We start from the raw sequence: 15,179 nt of genomic DNA on the forward strand, positions 1-15,179 counted from the left end.
AACCACAATTCCAAGTCACACAGAGATTGTGTGCACTCGTTGTGGATCTCTGGCGTTTCGTCAGCCCACGCGAGTTGTGTGGATATAAAGGGAAAAGTTGAGATGTTATCGGGTGGAGTTCCCGGGTAGCTCAGTGGTAGCTGGTACGTTCAACCAAGAGGTCCCGGGATCGATACCCGGCCCCGGAACAATTTTTCCCTTGAAATTATTCAAATCTGCTTTACAAGGAGCTTCACCTGAAAGACTAGATTTGCAACTTGTAAATTGTTTATAAGCCACATAGCGCCAGGCGTTTCTAGTAAAAGTAGACGTTATTTTGCATTAATTTTTGTCTTTATGACTAAATTATCCCTTGCCATATGTATGATTTCTTAGTCCAAAATAATTAATTTACTGAAAGAAGGATGTAATGTGATACAAAAATATGTATCAGTTTTAAGTGTTTTAACATTTTTCACTTCCACGAAGCAAACATATTCATCACTAGACATTTCCCTGCAGTGATCGCATTTGCACCAGCTCTGCCTGTTGTTATAACACTATCTAATTCACTTTCGGTATCATAATTTTCAGAATCAAATTTTTACGATTCAGACTGATAAGGTTTTAAGTCATAGAAAGCCATTTCATATACGTGAAAGAAATGTTAATCCCATGAGTAATAATGTGCTTTCAAGACAAGGCAGTGAGCGAAGGAGCATTATGACGTCAGTGACTTTTGTTTGCGTGTATAGCGCACACCCCGTTTCACCAATTGACCTCACACTTGAACAGAAGATCATTGTATTTCATAATAAATCATAATCTACTCCAACTAAATTTCGATTTTTATCTAGTGATCCCTTTAATACTGTAGAAAGATACAGATTATGACGTACAGCTGGAAAAAACGACACTTTTCTAGTTCCGACATTAACCAATGGAGAACACTTGTATCATTTTTCTGTTCGGCCAGTCTGTAGCCTATATCCACAGTGCTGCAATCCTCTGCGCTGAAAAATTATTATTAGCCATCACACAAATCGTATTTCAAGATAACAACAAATCTTGATACATGAGTCGTAGCTATAGCAGAACATATTATCAGCTCCAAAATGTTAAATAATGCCGCTCTTTTGATCGATTCATGAAAAGCAATACAAGCGATCGCCTAAAGGAATGGTTCCCAAAGTGTGCTACGGCGATCCCTGGGGATCCGCTAACAATTATCGGGGGATCTGCAGTTGGTATATACACATTTTGAACAGGATCGGATTTCGGTATAGTGCCGCCCCTATGCAGTGCTAACATTTGCTGACGCCCAACTACCACAGTTTATAAGCAACTATTATACAGGTCATGTTTAGTTTAAATTAGTTTTAAATGAAATTCTACAATTCACAACGCAATAAATTACTGGAATCAAAATACCTGCAACTTACTTGTAAATTATAGAGATTTCCTTCGCACTTTCTTCGGAGACGCTAAATAACCTAGATGTTGATACAGCGTCGTAAAATAACCCAATGAAATTTAAAAAAAAAAAAAGCATTGCTGATCACATCGAAGTCGATCTGACGAGGCACATCAGACTAGATGCAAAGAAACATATTCCAACTTATTCATAGTTGAAACAAAATTGATTTGTGAAAGGCAGGCTATTCTACATTTTTAAGCATTAGTTTTGATAATATAATAATAATAATAATAATAATAATAATAATAATAATAAACATTTCAAGCAAGAATCACCTTTACTTTTTAACTTTGCTCTAGAGTATGCCATTAGGAAAGTCCAGGATAACAGAGAGGGTTTGGAATTGAACAGGTTACATCAGCTGCTTGTCTATGCGGATGACGTGAATATGTTAGGAAATATCCACAAACGATTAGGGAAAACACGGGAATCATACTGGAAGCAAGTAAAGAGATAGGTTTGGAAGTAAATCCCGAAAAGACAAAGTATATGATTATGTCTCGTGACGAGAATATTGTACGAAATGGAAATATAAAAATTGAAAATTTATCGTTTGAAGAGGTGGAAAAATTCAAATACCTGGGAGCAACAGTAACAAATATAAATGATTCTCGGGAGGAAATTAAACACTGAATAAATATGGGAAATGCCTGTTATTATTCGGTTGAGAAGCTTCTATCATCCAGTCTGTTGTCAAAAAATCTGAATGTTAGAAACAGTTATATTACCGGTTGTTCTTTATGGTTGTGAAACTTTGACTCTCACTTTGAGAGAGGAACATGGGTTAAGGGTGTTTGAGAATAAGGTCTTTAGGAAAATATTTGGGGCTAAGAGGGATGAAGTTACAGGAGAATGGAGAAAGTTACACAACACAGAACTGTACGCATTGTATTCTTCATCTGACATAATTAGGAACATTAAATCCAGACGTTTGAGAGGGTCATGGCATGTAGCACGTAATGGGCGAATCCATAAATGCATATAGAGTGTTATTAGGGAGGCCGGAGGGAAAAAGATCTTTGGGGAGGCTGAGACATAGATGGGAAGATATTAAAATGGATTTGAGGGAGGTGGGATATGATGATAGAGAATGGATTAATCTTGCTAAGGATGGGACCCATGGCGGGCTTATGTGAGGGTGGCAATGAACCTCCGGGTTCCTTAAAAGCCAGTAAGTAATAAATATGTCTACACCCTAGGGTAGCGAATTTCCGAGTAACTGTAACTTTCATTCCTAAATATGTCTACATCCCACATTAGCAAATTTGCAAATAACTGTAATATTCATTTCTAAAGATGTCTACACGCCACCATATCGAACGTCTGCGTGACCGTGTGTATGAATTTAGCCAAGCAAGAAAACTTTCTCGCTTCTCGTCGATTCCGTAACTCTTTGCTGCCGCGACATATAAGAATATCAGGAATGCAGAGCGAAAAATTAAAAAAAAAAAAAAAAAAAAAAGAATTGTATTTGTATTTTTATTTCTATCGCATTTGACATGCAATGTCCCATATACTGTACCTTTTTACCTTATCCTTAAACGTGAAACATATTCGCAGATATCACATGTGAAAGGCATTTCGCGTGTGGGAAGAACCTTACTTTTTTTTTTCTTTTTTAACACTTTCCGATTCCGTATCTCTTTCCACATACGTAGCACTTAAATATTCTCCCTCTCGAATGTAAGCGAGCATGATTGAGTTGACGGCAATTCCAGAAACACTTTCCCCAAATATCATATTTGAATGTCCCTTACACTATGTGTAGGCGGAGATGACTGTAGAAATGTCCCGCTTGTAAAAGCCAGCTTCTACAGGCATCGCATTTGAATGCCTTTAACCTGTGTGAATGCGTACATGTTTCTTTACGTGTCCCAGTTGTGAGAAACACTTTCCACACGTATCGCACTTGAATGGCTTTTCACCTGTGTGAGTACGTACATGTCGCTTTAAATGTCCTAATTGTGAGAAATACTTTCTACAGTCTTCGCATTTGAATGGTCTTTCGCCCGTATGTACGCGTACATGCCTTTGAATGGCCTTTCGCCAGTGTGCATACGTGCATGTATGATTAAATGTCCCGAAACTGAGAAACACTTTCCACACACTTCGCATTTGAATGGTCTCTCGCCTGTGTGTATACGTGCATGTATGTTTAAATGCCCTGAAACTGAGAAACACTTTCCACACACATCGCATTTGAATGGCATTTGGCCTGTGTGCATGCGTGCATGTCGCTTTAAATGTCCTAATTGTGAGAAATCCTTTCTACAGTACTCGCATTTGAATGGCCTTTCGCCTGTATGTACGCGTGCATGCCTGTTCAAAGCTGCCGATGATGAGAAACACTTTCTACACTCCGTGCATTTGAATGGTCTTTCGCCTGTATGCATACGTCTATGTATGGTTAAATGACCTGAAACTGAAAAACACTTTCCACACACATCGCATTTGAATCGCATTTGGCCTGTGTGTGTGCGTGCATGTCTGTTTAAATATGCCCATGCTGTAAAACACATTCCACACTCGTTGCATTTGAATGTATATTCGCTTTTGTGTATGCGTGCATGTCTCCTAAAATCCCATGATCTTCTGAAAGACTTCCCACACACTTCGCAACGAAATAGCATCCCACCTGTGTGTAGGAGCGCATGCCTCTTCAAACCACTCAATTTCAAGAAACACTTTCCACAGACATCGCATTTGAATGATTTTTTCCTTTTATGTATATGAAAATGAATGTTCAAAGATTCTCGTGTTAGAACCTCGTTGGATGTATTACACTTGATAGAATTAAGGCTTACGTCACTAATGTTTGAACATCCAGGTCTGTTGTTATCACACTGTGTCAATTTTTCATCTTCATTATTAATGCGGACATGTTCTTGTGACACATTCTTCTTAACATTATGCACAACGCTGAAACGAATATAAGAATTTGTTGGTCTCTACTATACAGAGTATTTAAAAAAAAGTATCGAATATTTTAGGAGGTGATAGTATGCATCAAAACAAGCCAAAAATATTCAATAAACATGTGTCTTACAGCACATTTTTTCTGAAATCTGAACACTTATTTATAGGAGGTGTTCAATGTGCCGTCCATTTATGGCAATGAATTTTTCTGACCTACAATACAGCAGATTACCAGATAATCATACCATAGTTGAACCCCTGGCATGGAATACTGAAAACAAAAGTTTGGTTGCAGATATGAGCAGGGTTCAGCAGAGATGGTGTTGTGAATTTTCGTAATCAGCATCTGTGGGCTGAAGGAAATTCTCATACAGTTGAAGAAATAAGGCATCAGCACCCATTCTCAATCAATGTATCGGCACACGTTCTTAACGATAGGTTAAGGGTCATACATGCTACAACAGATATTAACTGGGGCTCGTTATCGAGACTTTCTTATTAACGTATTGCTGCCTTGCTGGAGTATGTGCTATGTCAGCAAAGACTACAGATGTGGTTCCTGCATGATGGCACAGCAGCACATTTTTTCCGCAATGAGCGTGAACATCTGACGCTGACATTTCAGGACCCCTGGATTGACTGGGGAGGCCCCACACCTTGGCCTGCTCGTTCCCCAAACGTAAATCCCCTAGACTTTTGGTTATCAAGAAATGGCATGAAATCGGAATACTTATTCATAGGAGGTGTTCAATGTCCCGTCCATTTATGGCAATGAATTTTTCTGACCTACAATACGGCAGATTACCAGATAATCGTACTGTAGTTGACATTCCTGGCATGGAATACTGAAAACAAAAGTTTGGTTGCGGATATGAGCGGGGTTCAGCACAGAAGTGTTGTGAATTTTCGTAATCAGGATGTGTGGGCTGATGAAAATTCCCATACAGTTGAAGAAATAAGGCATCAGTATCGATTCTCAATCAATGTATGGGCAGGTGTTTTTGACGATAGATTAAGGCCATACGTCCTACCACAGAGATTAACTGGGGCTCATTATTAAGACTTTCTTATTAACGTATTGTCTGACTTGTTTGAGTATGTGCTATGTCAGCAAAGACTACGAATGTGGTTCATGCATGATGGCACACCAGCACATTTTTTCCGCAATGAGCGTGAACACCTGACGCTGACATATCAGGACCACTGGATTGATTGGGGAGGCCTCACACCTTGGCCTGCTCGTTCCCCAAACCTAAATCCTCTAGACTTTTGGTTATCAAGAACAACCAGGTCAATTTCAAAGAGTGCGTGATTCCTTACGCCGAAGGGCAGAGGAATGCACTGCCATGAATGGACGTCACATTAAGCACCTCCTATGAACAAGTGTTCAGATCTCAGAAAGTATGTGTTGTAGGACCCATGTTTATTAGACATTATTCTCTTCTTTTGATGCATGCTACCACCTTCTAAAATATTGGATAGGCTACTTTTTTTTACACCCTGTATAATCAATGTGATGAAAAGGAAACATATACACGTACGCATGTTTGCGTGCACGCGCAAAGACACACATTAAAGCACATGTGGGAACATATGGCAATGAGCTGGCATACGTGTTGGCAAAACAAGAGGTATGAAGAAATGACACTGAGTTGTACTATAACAAAATTGCCAAAAAAGCGCCGTACTCTAGCAATTGGAAGAGGAGGGCACCACATATGGTAGAATGAATGAAGCACGACAATGAAAGGTGGAACAACAAAAACATTCTTCCCAAATGTAATAAACAGACTAAAAACTCATACATATCACTCCTAATATCGCAGCAATTATAAGAGTACATGAGAAAACAAGGGCCTATCTAAAGAATTTTAAAATAATTGAAAATTCCATTTGTGTTTGTGATATAGGTGAAGACAGAGTTGAACATTTATTCGAATGTCCTATCCTAGAGAACAAAAAGCAAAATCTGAAAATAAGAGTATTCGAAAGAATGGCCAGTGGACAAAAGTGTATTAGTACAAAATTATTTAAAACCTTTTATGCATTTTATCAATTAAAATCATTTTGAAGAACTTTAAAAACAGATACTTCAAATCTAACACAGTGAATTAAATATCTAAGTCATCAGAAACAATATTAGTCAGAAACCCAGCACTAGTGTGTAAATGTGTAGATATATATATATATATATATATATATATATATATATATATTTTAAATTTAGTACACATATTCGGCATGCTTCGTTACTCGTGTGTAACACTACATGCCTATCTAAACATTTAACAATCATTATTAAATACTTAGCCTAGCCTAACATGTCCTTTCGTTCTCTATAATTATATGATTCAGTTTCTCAAAGTCTATTGAATTAACAAATTGTATGAAACTGTTTCTATAGTTCTTTATTAACATATTTTTTGATACTGGCCAGTTTTCCCATTTTAGAGCACTATTCACTAGTTTCAGGAAAATGGAGAAAGTTACACAACACAGAACTGCAAGCATTGTATTCTTCACCTGACATAATTAGGAACATTAAATCCAGACGTTTGAGATGGGCAGGACATGTAGCACGTATGGGGGAATGCAGAAATGCATATAGAGTGTTAGTTGGGAGGTCGGAGGGAAAAAGATCTTTAGGGAGGCCGAGACGTAGAAGGGAAGATAATATTAAAATGGATTTGAGGGAAGTGGGATATGATGATAGAGAATGGTTTAATCTTGCTCAGGATAGGGACCAATGGCGGGCTTATGTGAGGGCGGCAATGAACCTCTGGGTTCCTTAAAAGCCAGTAAGTAAGTTATTGCAAAAAAGGTAGTCAAAGTTGATATTGGTCTCAGGAGATTACAGATGTATTTTATGTATATCCCGATAAATACTGACAACGAGTAAAGCCATCTGCAATTAATATCATGCAGGTTGAGCCAGCGAACGAGACGGACGTATTGTGTACTGCTCCGCACCAGTCATGGGTCCTCAGAACAACTCGTCTAGCACTGTATGCTGCAAGCGCTGTAAAGCTAAGCTGGTGAATGGTTTGAAATGTTCTGATTGCGAAAACAGTTACCATCCTAGTTGTGCAAAGTCAATTAATTCTATTCAATTTATTGATGAAGAAACCATAAAGTGCTGCAAAAATAGTGAAGCTAGTGAAACTGTAAGTATACTTGAACACAGTTCAGAAAATTCAGTGGATTTTGACGAAGATTTCCAGAATGCTCTATCAGAGCTTTCTGATTCTGATAATAAAATTGATGTGCGCATTTTCAATTACGTGATTAAACAAAAGGACGAAATAATTAAGCAGAAGGACATAATTATTAGTGAGCTTCAAGACAAAATCAAGTTGTTAGTGAAACAAGCGGAAATGCCTGCAAAATCAAAGATTGTTTACGTAATTACTAATAGTAGTGAATTCGACGACTTTGATCAGTGCACGTCAGCAAATAAAGAACAAACTAATATTATTAAACTTGATAAATTGGAAAGTGTTGCTTCTACGAGTGCGAACTTAAATAATGTATGCACATCTATCGAGTCGGGAAATGAGTTAACTGATAAATCGAGGTTAAAAACATGTGAGGTTATACGAAATGACGAATGTAAGATACAAGATAGTTCAGAACAATCTATATCTGTTCGGACCAATACAAATTTGTATAGTGATATAGTTAAAGGAGCTCTAGATCGACCTAATACTGATAAAGTTGTTCATAGTCATGTAAGAGATGACTATAATAATTCGAGCAATGAGTGGAATACTGTTCAACCGAAGAAACGTACAAATTCTCGTGTTCAAATAGTGGGTAATAATAAGTGTAGTGGCATAAAAACAGTACCTAAATGTGTTGATCTACATGTATATAGAATAGACCCTGACATTACCGTAACTGATATAAAGAGAATGTTAATTTCAAAATTTCCAGAAGTAATATGTGAACAATTGTTCGGAAGAAATACAAAACAATATTCTTCCTTTAAGGTCACAATTTATGAGAGTAATTTTAGAAATGCCATGAATCCTTCAATATGGCCGTATGGCGCATGTATCGGCAAGTTTTTTCACATTCGTCAGAGGTTGCCTCCAAAAGAGTGATATTTGACCCGGATTTATTGTTACTTAATATTCGTGGTATTTCTTCAAATAAGATTAACGATATTGAGATTGATTTTTTATCTGATGCCAGTAATTTAAAATTCTTATGTTTCACTGAAGTTTGGGTCACTTCAGATTCCATTCAATCATGTAATTTTAATAACTTTACCTTGTCTACTTTTTACTGTCGGGATGAAGTTTTACATGGTGGAGTTGCTATTTGGACTAAGTTGGGACTGGACACATGTGTTATCGATTTAAATGCTTTTTGCATTGATAAACATATTGAAATTTGTGGTCTAAAATGGTTAATTAATGGTGTTTCTTATATTATTTTGGTTTGTTATAGATCACCTAGTGGTAAACTTAATATATTCTTCGATGGTATTTACAATGTTTTACATAGTTTATATACACCAACTGTAAATATCATTTTATGTGGAGATTTTAACTTGAATTGTTATCAGCCCTCAAAAGATTTTATTGATTTTAGTAACTTATCTGTCTTTGGCCTTACGCATAGAGTTCAATGGCCTACGCGTGTTTCCGAAAATAGCGCTACTACGATCGATAACATTTTTACCAAGGTTGATGCTAGGGACACCTGCTGTGTCATTGACAATACGTTTTCTGATCATCGTACTATTTTATATGAATTTTATTGTAATGATGTATTTAGAAATAATTCTGTATATCCTAAAAGAATTTTTAATTTAACCAATTGTGAGAAATTTTTAAATATGGTGGCTGGAGAGGATTGGATAGATGTCTTTGAACTATCACATTTCTATCATAAATTTAGTTATTTTTATAATGTATTATTTTAACATATGTTTTCCTGTCAAATTCTGTAAATCTTCTGAATCCCCTAGATACTGGGTTAACAACGAAGTTAAATATTCAAGCATGTATCTTAAGAAATTATTTTTTCTATCTAAAGTTTATCCGGAATGTGATATTGTTTATAAAAATGCTAAGCGTAACCATAGAATATTGGTTAATAACACCAAACGACATTACTACAGTAATATGTTGGATAATGCACTGAATAAAGGTAGTATGGCTTGGAAAATAATCAGAAAGGTAACAAATCGTCAAAATATACATGAAAATATTTCTCTGAAAATTGATGATGTTATCACGAAAAATCCTCAAGATATAGTTGATAATTTCAACAAAATTTTTAAAGATGCACCAGCACAAGTTATCTCTCACTTAAATGGTTCTAATTTTGAACACAATGCTAGTAATTTTAAGTTTACTGACAAATCCATGTATTTGAGTGAGTTTTCAGAGTCCGAAGTTCATAAAATTATAAAAACTAAACTCAAACGTAAATTCTCATCCGGCCCTGATGAGTTTCCTTCTATGTTAATTATTACAGGTAGTGAGTTTATAATTAAACCACTTACATACCTTATTAACATGTCTTTTTGTTCAGGTATATTTCCAAATGAATTAAAACTTAATAAAGTTATTCCAGTCTTTAAAAAATCTGATAAATTGAAAGTGGAAAATTATAGACCCATTGCAATTGGTAATACTATTTCTAAGGTTTTTGAATATTGCATGCTAGACAGACTACTCAAGTACCTGGATCGTTTTAATATTTTAGTCAATAATCAGCTTGGTTTCAGACCCTCAAAGTCCACCAATACTGCAATCTATAGCGTATTCAATGAAATTACGTCTGCTCTTGATAATGGTAAGCCTCCTGTTGGAATTTTTTGCGATCTTAGCAGAGCTTTCGACTGTGTGAATCATAACCTTCTTCTGGTTAAGCTTGAAAGATATGGTATTCGAGGGATAGTTTTAAAATGGTTTGCCTCTTATCTTCAAAACAGATATCAATATGTGGAAATACTACACAAGGATCATAAAATAAATAATTTTACACATAAATATAGATCCAAGAATGTACATATTGATGTGGGTGTTCCTCAGGGCTCTGTTCTGGGCCCTGTATTGTTTCTTTTATATGTAAACGATTTACCCATGTATGTAAGAAATCATTTTATGTGTATGTATGCTGATGATACTTCTGTCATTGTAAAAGATGGAGAGGAACTGGATTTAGAGACAACCTGTTGTGACCTGTTAAAAGATCTCAAAACATGGTTTGATAGCAATCTGCTTCACTTAAATGTTAATAAGACCGGATATATTTACTTTCACAATTCTCAAAAGAGAAATTTGAAGGACATCAATATTTCTATTCAAGATCAATACTTATGTAAATGGGAAACTACTAAATTCTTGGGCGTTACATTTGATGATTGTTTGTCTTGGAGACCCCATTGCACAAGTTTAATTTCTAAGCTCAATAGCATTTGTTATCAAATCAGAATTTTGAGGACGATAATAAATCACGATGTATTAATGTCTTATTATTTCGCACACGTCGAGTCAAGGCTTTCATATGGTATTTGTTTTTGGGGATCTGGAACCATGCTGAATGATATATTTATTGCTCAAAAGCGTATTGTCAGATGCATAGCGGGTGTTGACAGTAGGACCTCTTGTAGGGAACATTTTTACAATATAATATTCTTACTGTTTATGGTTTATAAATTTTTAATGTTTTACTACTAATTTATAAAAATCTGTCTGATTTTCATCAAAATTGTGATTTCCATACCTACGACACTCGTAACAAAAATAGTTTAACTATTCCAGTTCACCACCTTGCAAACACTAGTAGAACATATATGGTCTTTGGTATTAAAATATACAACAGTTTGCCTGATGACATCAAATATACAAAAAATTCTCTGAAATTTAAGAATTATATAAAAACGAAATTAATAAAATTGTGTCCCTACAGTCTTGAGGATGCACGCATGGGCCGTTGAAATGAATAATGTTTTTTTTTTTATATTTGACTTATTTTACATTAAATTGTAATTGTATATATTTGACCATGTCTATGCATACATTATGCCATCGACAATAAAGTTCTATCTATCATATCTGCCAACAAACTTATTGCCACATCCAAGTCGTGACTACTGAGCAATGCAGTTATTAGTGTAGCAGACGGGGAAGGATGAAGGCAAGTGTCCAGCGCCTTAAATCTGGGCCAAATCAAATAAGGGAGTAGACCCCCACAGAAAATCCTTGGTCCTCCTAAGTAAGGGGGTTGTACGTTGGACTAACAACTCAACTATGTAAAAAAATGTATAGTTACAAATATATCACAAAATAAGCGTCAGGTGGAAGCATTGTGTGAAATCGACATCAGAGTGCTCCATTGGAGTTAAATCGCTCGCTTGAACTCGGTCGAGTGTAGCACCCTCGACTGAGATACAATCGGTCGTGATATGCTCGTAATAAATAGAAGCACAGTACAAGGTTATCTCACCGACATGTCTTATCTTATATGGAAGGCGACAGATAAGATACACATATTTTTGCTTACACGGTAAAAATAAGGCTTTATTTTCTGCGTTTATGACAAACGTCTAATGGAATGTACCAAAACAGTAACATGGAATTATAAATAATATAGTATGAAAAACTTCCATATACAGTTATAACTGTTAATTAATAATTATTCAATATTTGATTTACCACATATATAATATGATAGGACCTATCATATTATATATGTGGTAAATCTTCCGCCTATATACTGTGACAATGTAGAAATGTTATACAAAATATTACTGATATAGCGGTAGATTAATAATAATATTATTAGTACAGAGATAACGTCACAGAAAATATAACAAAACGAATAATCATGCTGCACAACTGTTACAGACGCAAAGATTGATACACTATTTGTTAGAGATTATTATTATTACTAGAAAACTTGATACGGTTCTTGCATTATCATGATTGTGTTCTCCGTTTATAATAATTACATTCACATCCAATAAGATCTATCAGCTGTGGCAAAAACAAAATCACTGCTATGTGTAAAAAAAAAAAAAAAAAAAAAAAAAAAAACATTTATCTACAACATTTATATTACATTTTAAAGCAAGTTTTGTAGTTGTACTACGGAGAGGTTAGTTAAACACTGCAAAGTTTTGAAATGATAAACATCTATGATGTTACTACACAGTTCATCACTGTAACAAGAACGAATGTCTAACGCTTGGCTTATACCATTCAAGGATTTATCGCTCGTAACAATTTTACCCATCATGCATGTGCCCTACCTATCGGATTATGCTATGAACTACTTGGCGCTCAAGTGAAAACGTCTGATGCAGACCTCTGGTTAATTTTTTTTTATTTTATTGGGTTATTTTACGACGCTGTATCAACATCTAGGTTATTTAGCGTCTGAATGAAATGAAGGTGATAATGCCGGTGAAATGAGTCCAGGATCCAGCACCGAAAGTTACCCAGCAATTGCTCATATTGGGTTGAGGGAAAACCCCGGAAAAAACCTCAACCAGGTAACTTGCCCCGACCAGGATTCCAACCCGGGCCACCTGGTTTCGCGGCCAGACGCGCTGACCGTTACTCCACAGGTGTGGACCCTCTGGTTGACATGCTCCATAATGTCCTTTAATTAATCGATTGTAATGGAAAAAACTGCATCTGTAAATCACTGGAAATCCTTTAACAAAACCTAGTTCACAGCACACCACCTTTTTTACCACTCTCGACTTGTTTGATAGCATTAACGTCCTTACCTTACAGTATCGAAAGTTCCCTTTTTTGCTCTTAATCCATAGTTGTTGTTTGCCAAAGCTCAAGACGTAATTTAATCCATTTCCTTGCGGGTGTCTCAGTGGGTATGTTGTAAGTTATATTGATATATCAGCTTCTATATACTTAATTGTTGTGGAACTTATTAGATGGGTTTTTATTCATTACAGGGTTTGGATCCTTGCAAATAGTACACTGGGGTGATGAACATATGTTTATGATGTTAGAGTCTTAGAGTCTTTTAATATAACGTTTCAGGGTTTATCTTGACTGCTATCATGTAGTTCTCTGAATTTTGCCTCAAATATATAATTAATCCCCAATCTTACATTATGAAAGGGAACATTTGTTTGGGGGCTCTCTATAATTTTTTTATCTTTTTTTGCCAAGGAGTCTGCTATCACATGTCCTTGGATTTTAGGTATCCATTGAAATGTCATTTTTTTTTTTTTTTTTTTAGAATTTTAACAGTATTCTGAATTTCATTAATTTTTTTCACTTTTAGACTCAATTTACATAAAATTACTTGTACGATTGATTTGGAATCATTTAAAATCATCATCTAGTTCAAAATTTTATGTGAGTTGGGAGTTATCTAAGAGCTAGAAACTAAAGAATTTGTTCTAAAATCCAGCACCTGGATTACCATTTTTGTCTGTAAGTGATCCATCTCTGTAAATATGAATCCACTCTGTTTCAGGGCATCCTGTTTGAATACCTTCAATGCAGTTTGGTTTGCATCTCGTTTACCTCGCATATTTTGTGTTCATTCAAATTCAAATCTAACTGTAAAATATAATAGTGCATGATTTGGAAGTGGGAGTATTTATAATTTATTTGGAAGTTCTATATCATATTTCTTTTGGATTCTTTTAATCTTTTTAGAAAGATTCTTCTTGAGATTCCAGATAAGGTTTTTTATCCTAATAAGATACCCAATAGTCATTGTTTGAAAGTGTCCCTACTAGTTACTCAAACAGTGTAATACTTGGTTTTTCTATTTCTTTCATAATGGCGATATAATGGTTAACTATCTGCATGGTTGTCATTGGAGTAGATATATCACCTGTTATTAATCTTAATTACTATTTCTAATTCTTGTCAATGTTGCTGTAAGAAAGAACTCTGCTTCCTCTTTTCTTAGAATTCCAGTTCTTTGTTGTAAAATGCACTGTTCACAGTAAATGAAAACAGGATTGGTTTCCAATGATATTACTGGTTGCCAGCAAGTTTCTCCCAACAGTCAGGACCGGATTTAGGTATAGTGCCGTCCCTAGGCAGTGCCAAGATTTCCCGCCCCTCAACTAACACAAGCAGCTATTTAGTTTAAATTAGTTTTAAATGAAATGTTAAAATTCAGAAAACAATAAATTACCAGTACTAGAATCAAAATACATGCATCTTATTTGTGAATTATAAAGATTTCCTTCGCACTTTCTTCACAAAAAAAAAAGCATTCATGATGTCATCAAAGTCGATGTGAAGCACATCAGACTCGATGCAAAGAAATATACTCATACCTATTCAGTGTTGAAACAAAATTGATTTGTAAAAGGCTAGCTGTGGTTTATTTTTAAGCATGGTTTTGTTGGTGATATAATATTACGAGTATTTCTTACTTCGATAGAAAGTATAAAATAAATTGAAACACAAAGTCCAACTCTTTGCTGAAGAAACCTTTCATATCGAATTCTCTAGTGCACATGCTGGAAAGTGATTAAATAGTATTTTTGACGATATATTATATTGCAAATGTAACTGAGAGTTCTGGTTACTATTCAGAGCTATAATATAATAAACACATCCAATGTGATTTTCAAAAATGCATTCTTGTTTACACAAGCACTTAAATTTAAGCACCTTCATAGTATAAGAACGTGGTACTGGCATTACAATATAACTATGCAGCTGCACACTTTTCTTTTACACTCGCCACGACCACGACAGTGCAATAACAATATCCGACTTCCACAAGGTGTTCAAGAACAAACTTCAGAAAAGATTTACCAACAAGTCTTTTAAAAACAAATTTCACTGTA

The 15,179-nt window shown here is 35.4% G+C and overlaps 1 protein-coding gene across 2 annotated transcripts in view; it reads right to left on the bottom strand.

Annotated features, from left to right (window-relative positions):
- Nucleotides 1-2,921: 2,921 nt before the first annotated feature.
- Nucleotides 2,922-15,179, bottom strand: part of LOC138691618 (zinc finger protein 695-like) — a 31,825-nt gene continuing 19,567 nt past the window's right edge. For both annotated transcript variants that reach the window (XM_069813774.1, XM_069813773.1), the window contains one exon: nt 2,922-4,375. In XM_069813774.1, coding sequence (XP_069669875.1) covers nt 3,415-4,375 — 961 coding nt within the window. In that variant the 3' untranslated portion in view covers nt 2,922-3,414. The remainder of the gene's footprint in view (nt 4,376-15,179) is intronic.

This window comes from Periplaneta americana, chromosome 16 (genome assembly GCF_040183065.1).
Source record: "Periplaneta americana isolate PAMFEO1 chromosome 16, P.americana_PAMFEO1_priV1, whole genome shotgun sequence".
In the NCBI taxonomy this organism is placed as follows: Eukaryota; Metazoa; Arthropoda; class Insecta; order Blattodea; family Blattidae; genus Periplaneta; species Periplaneta americana.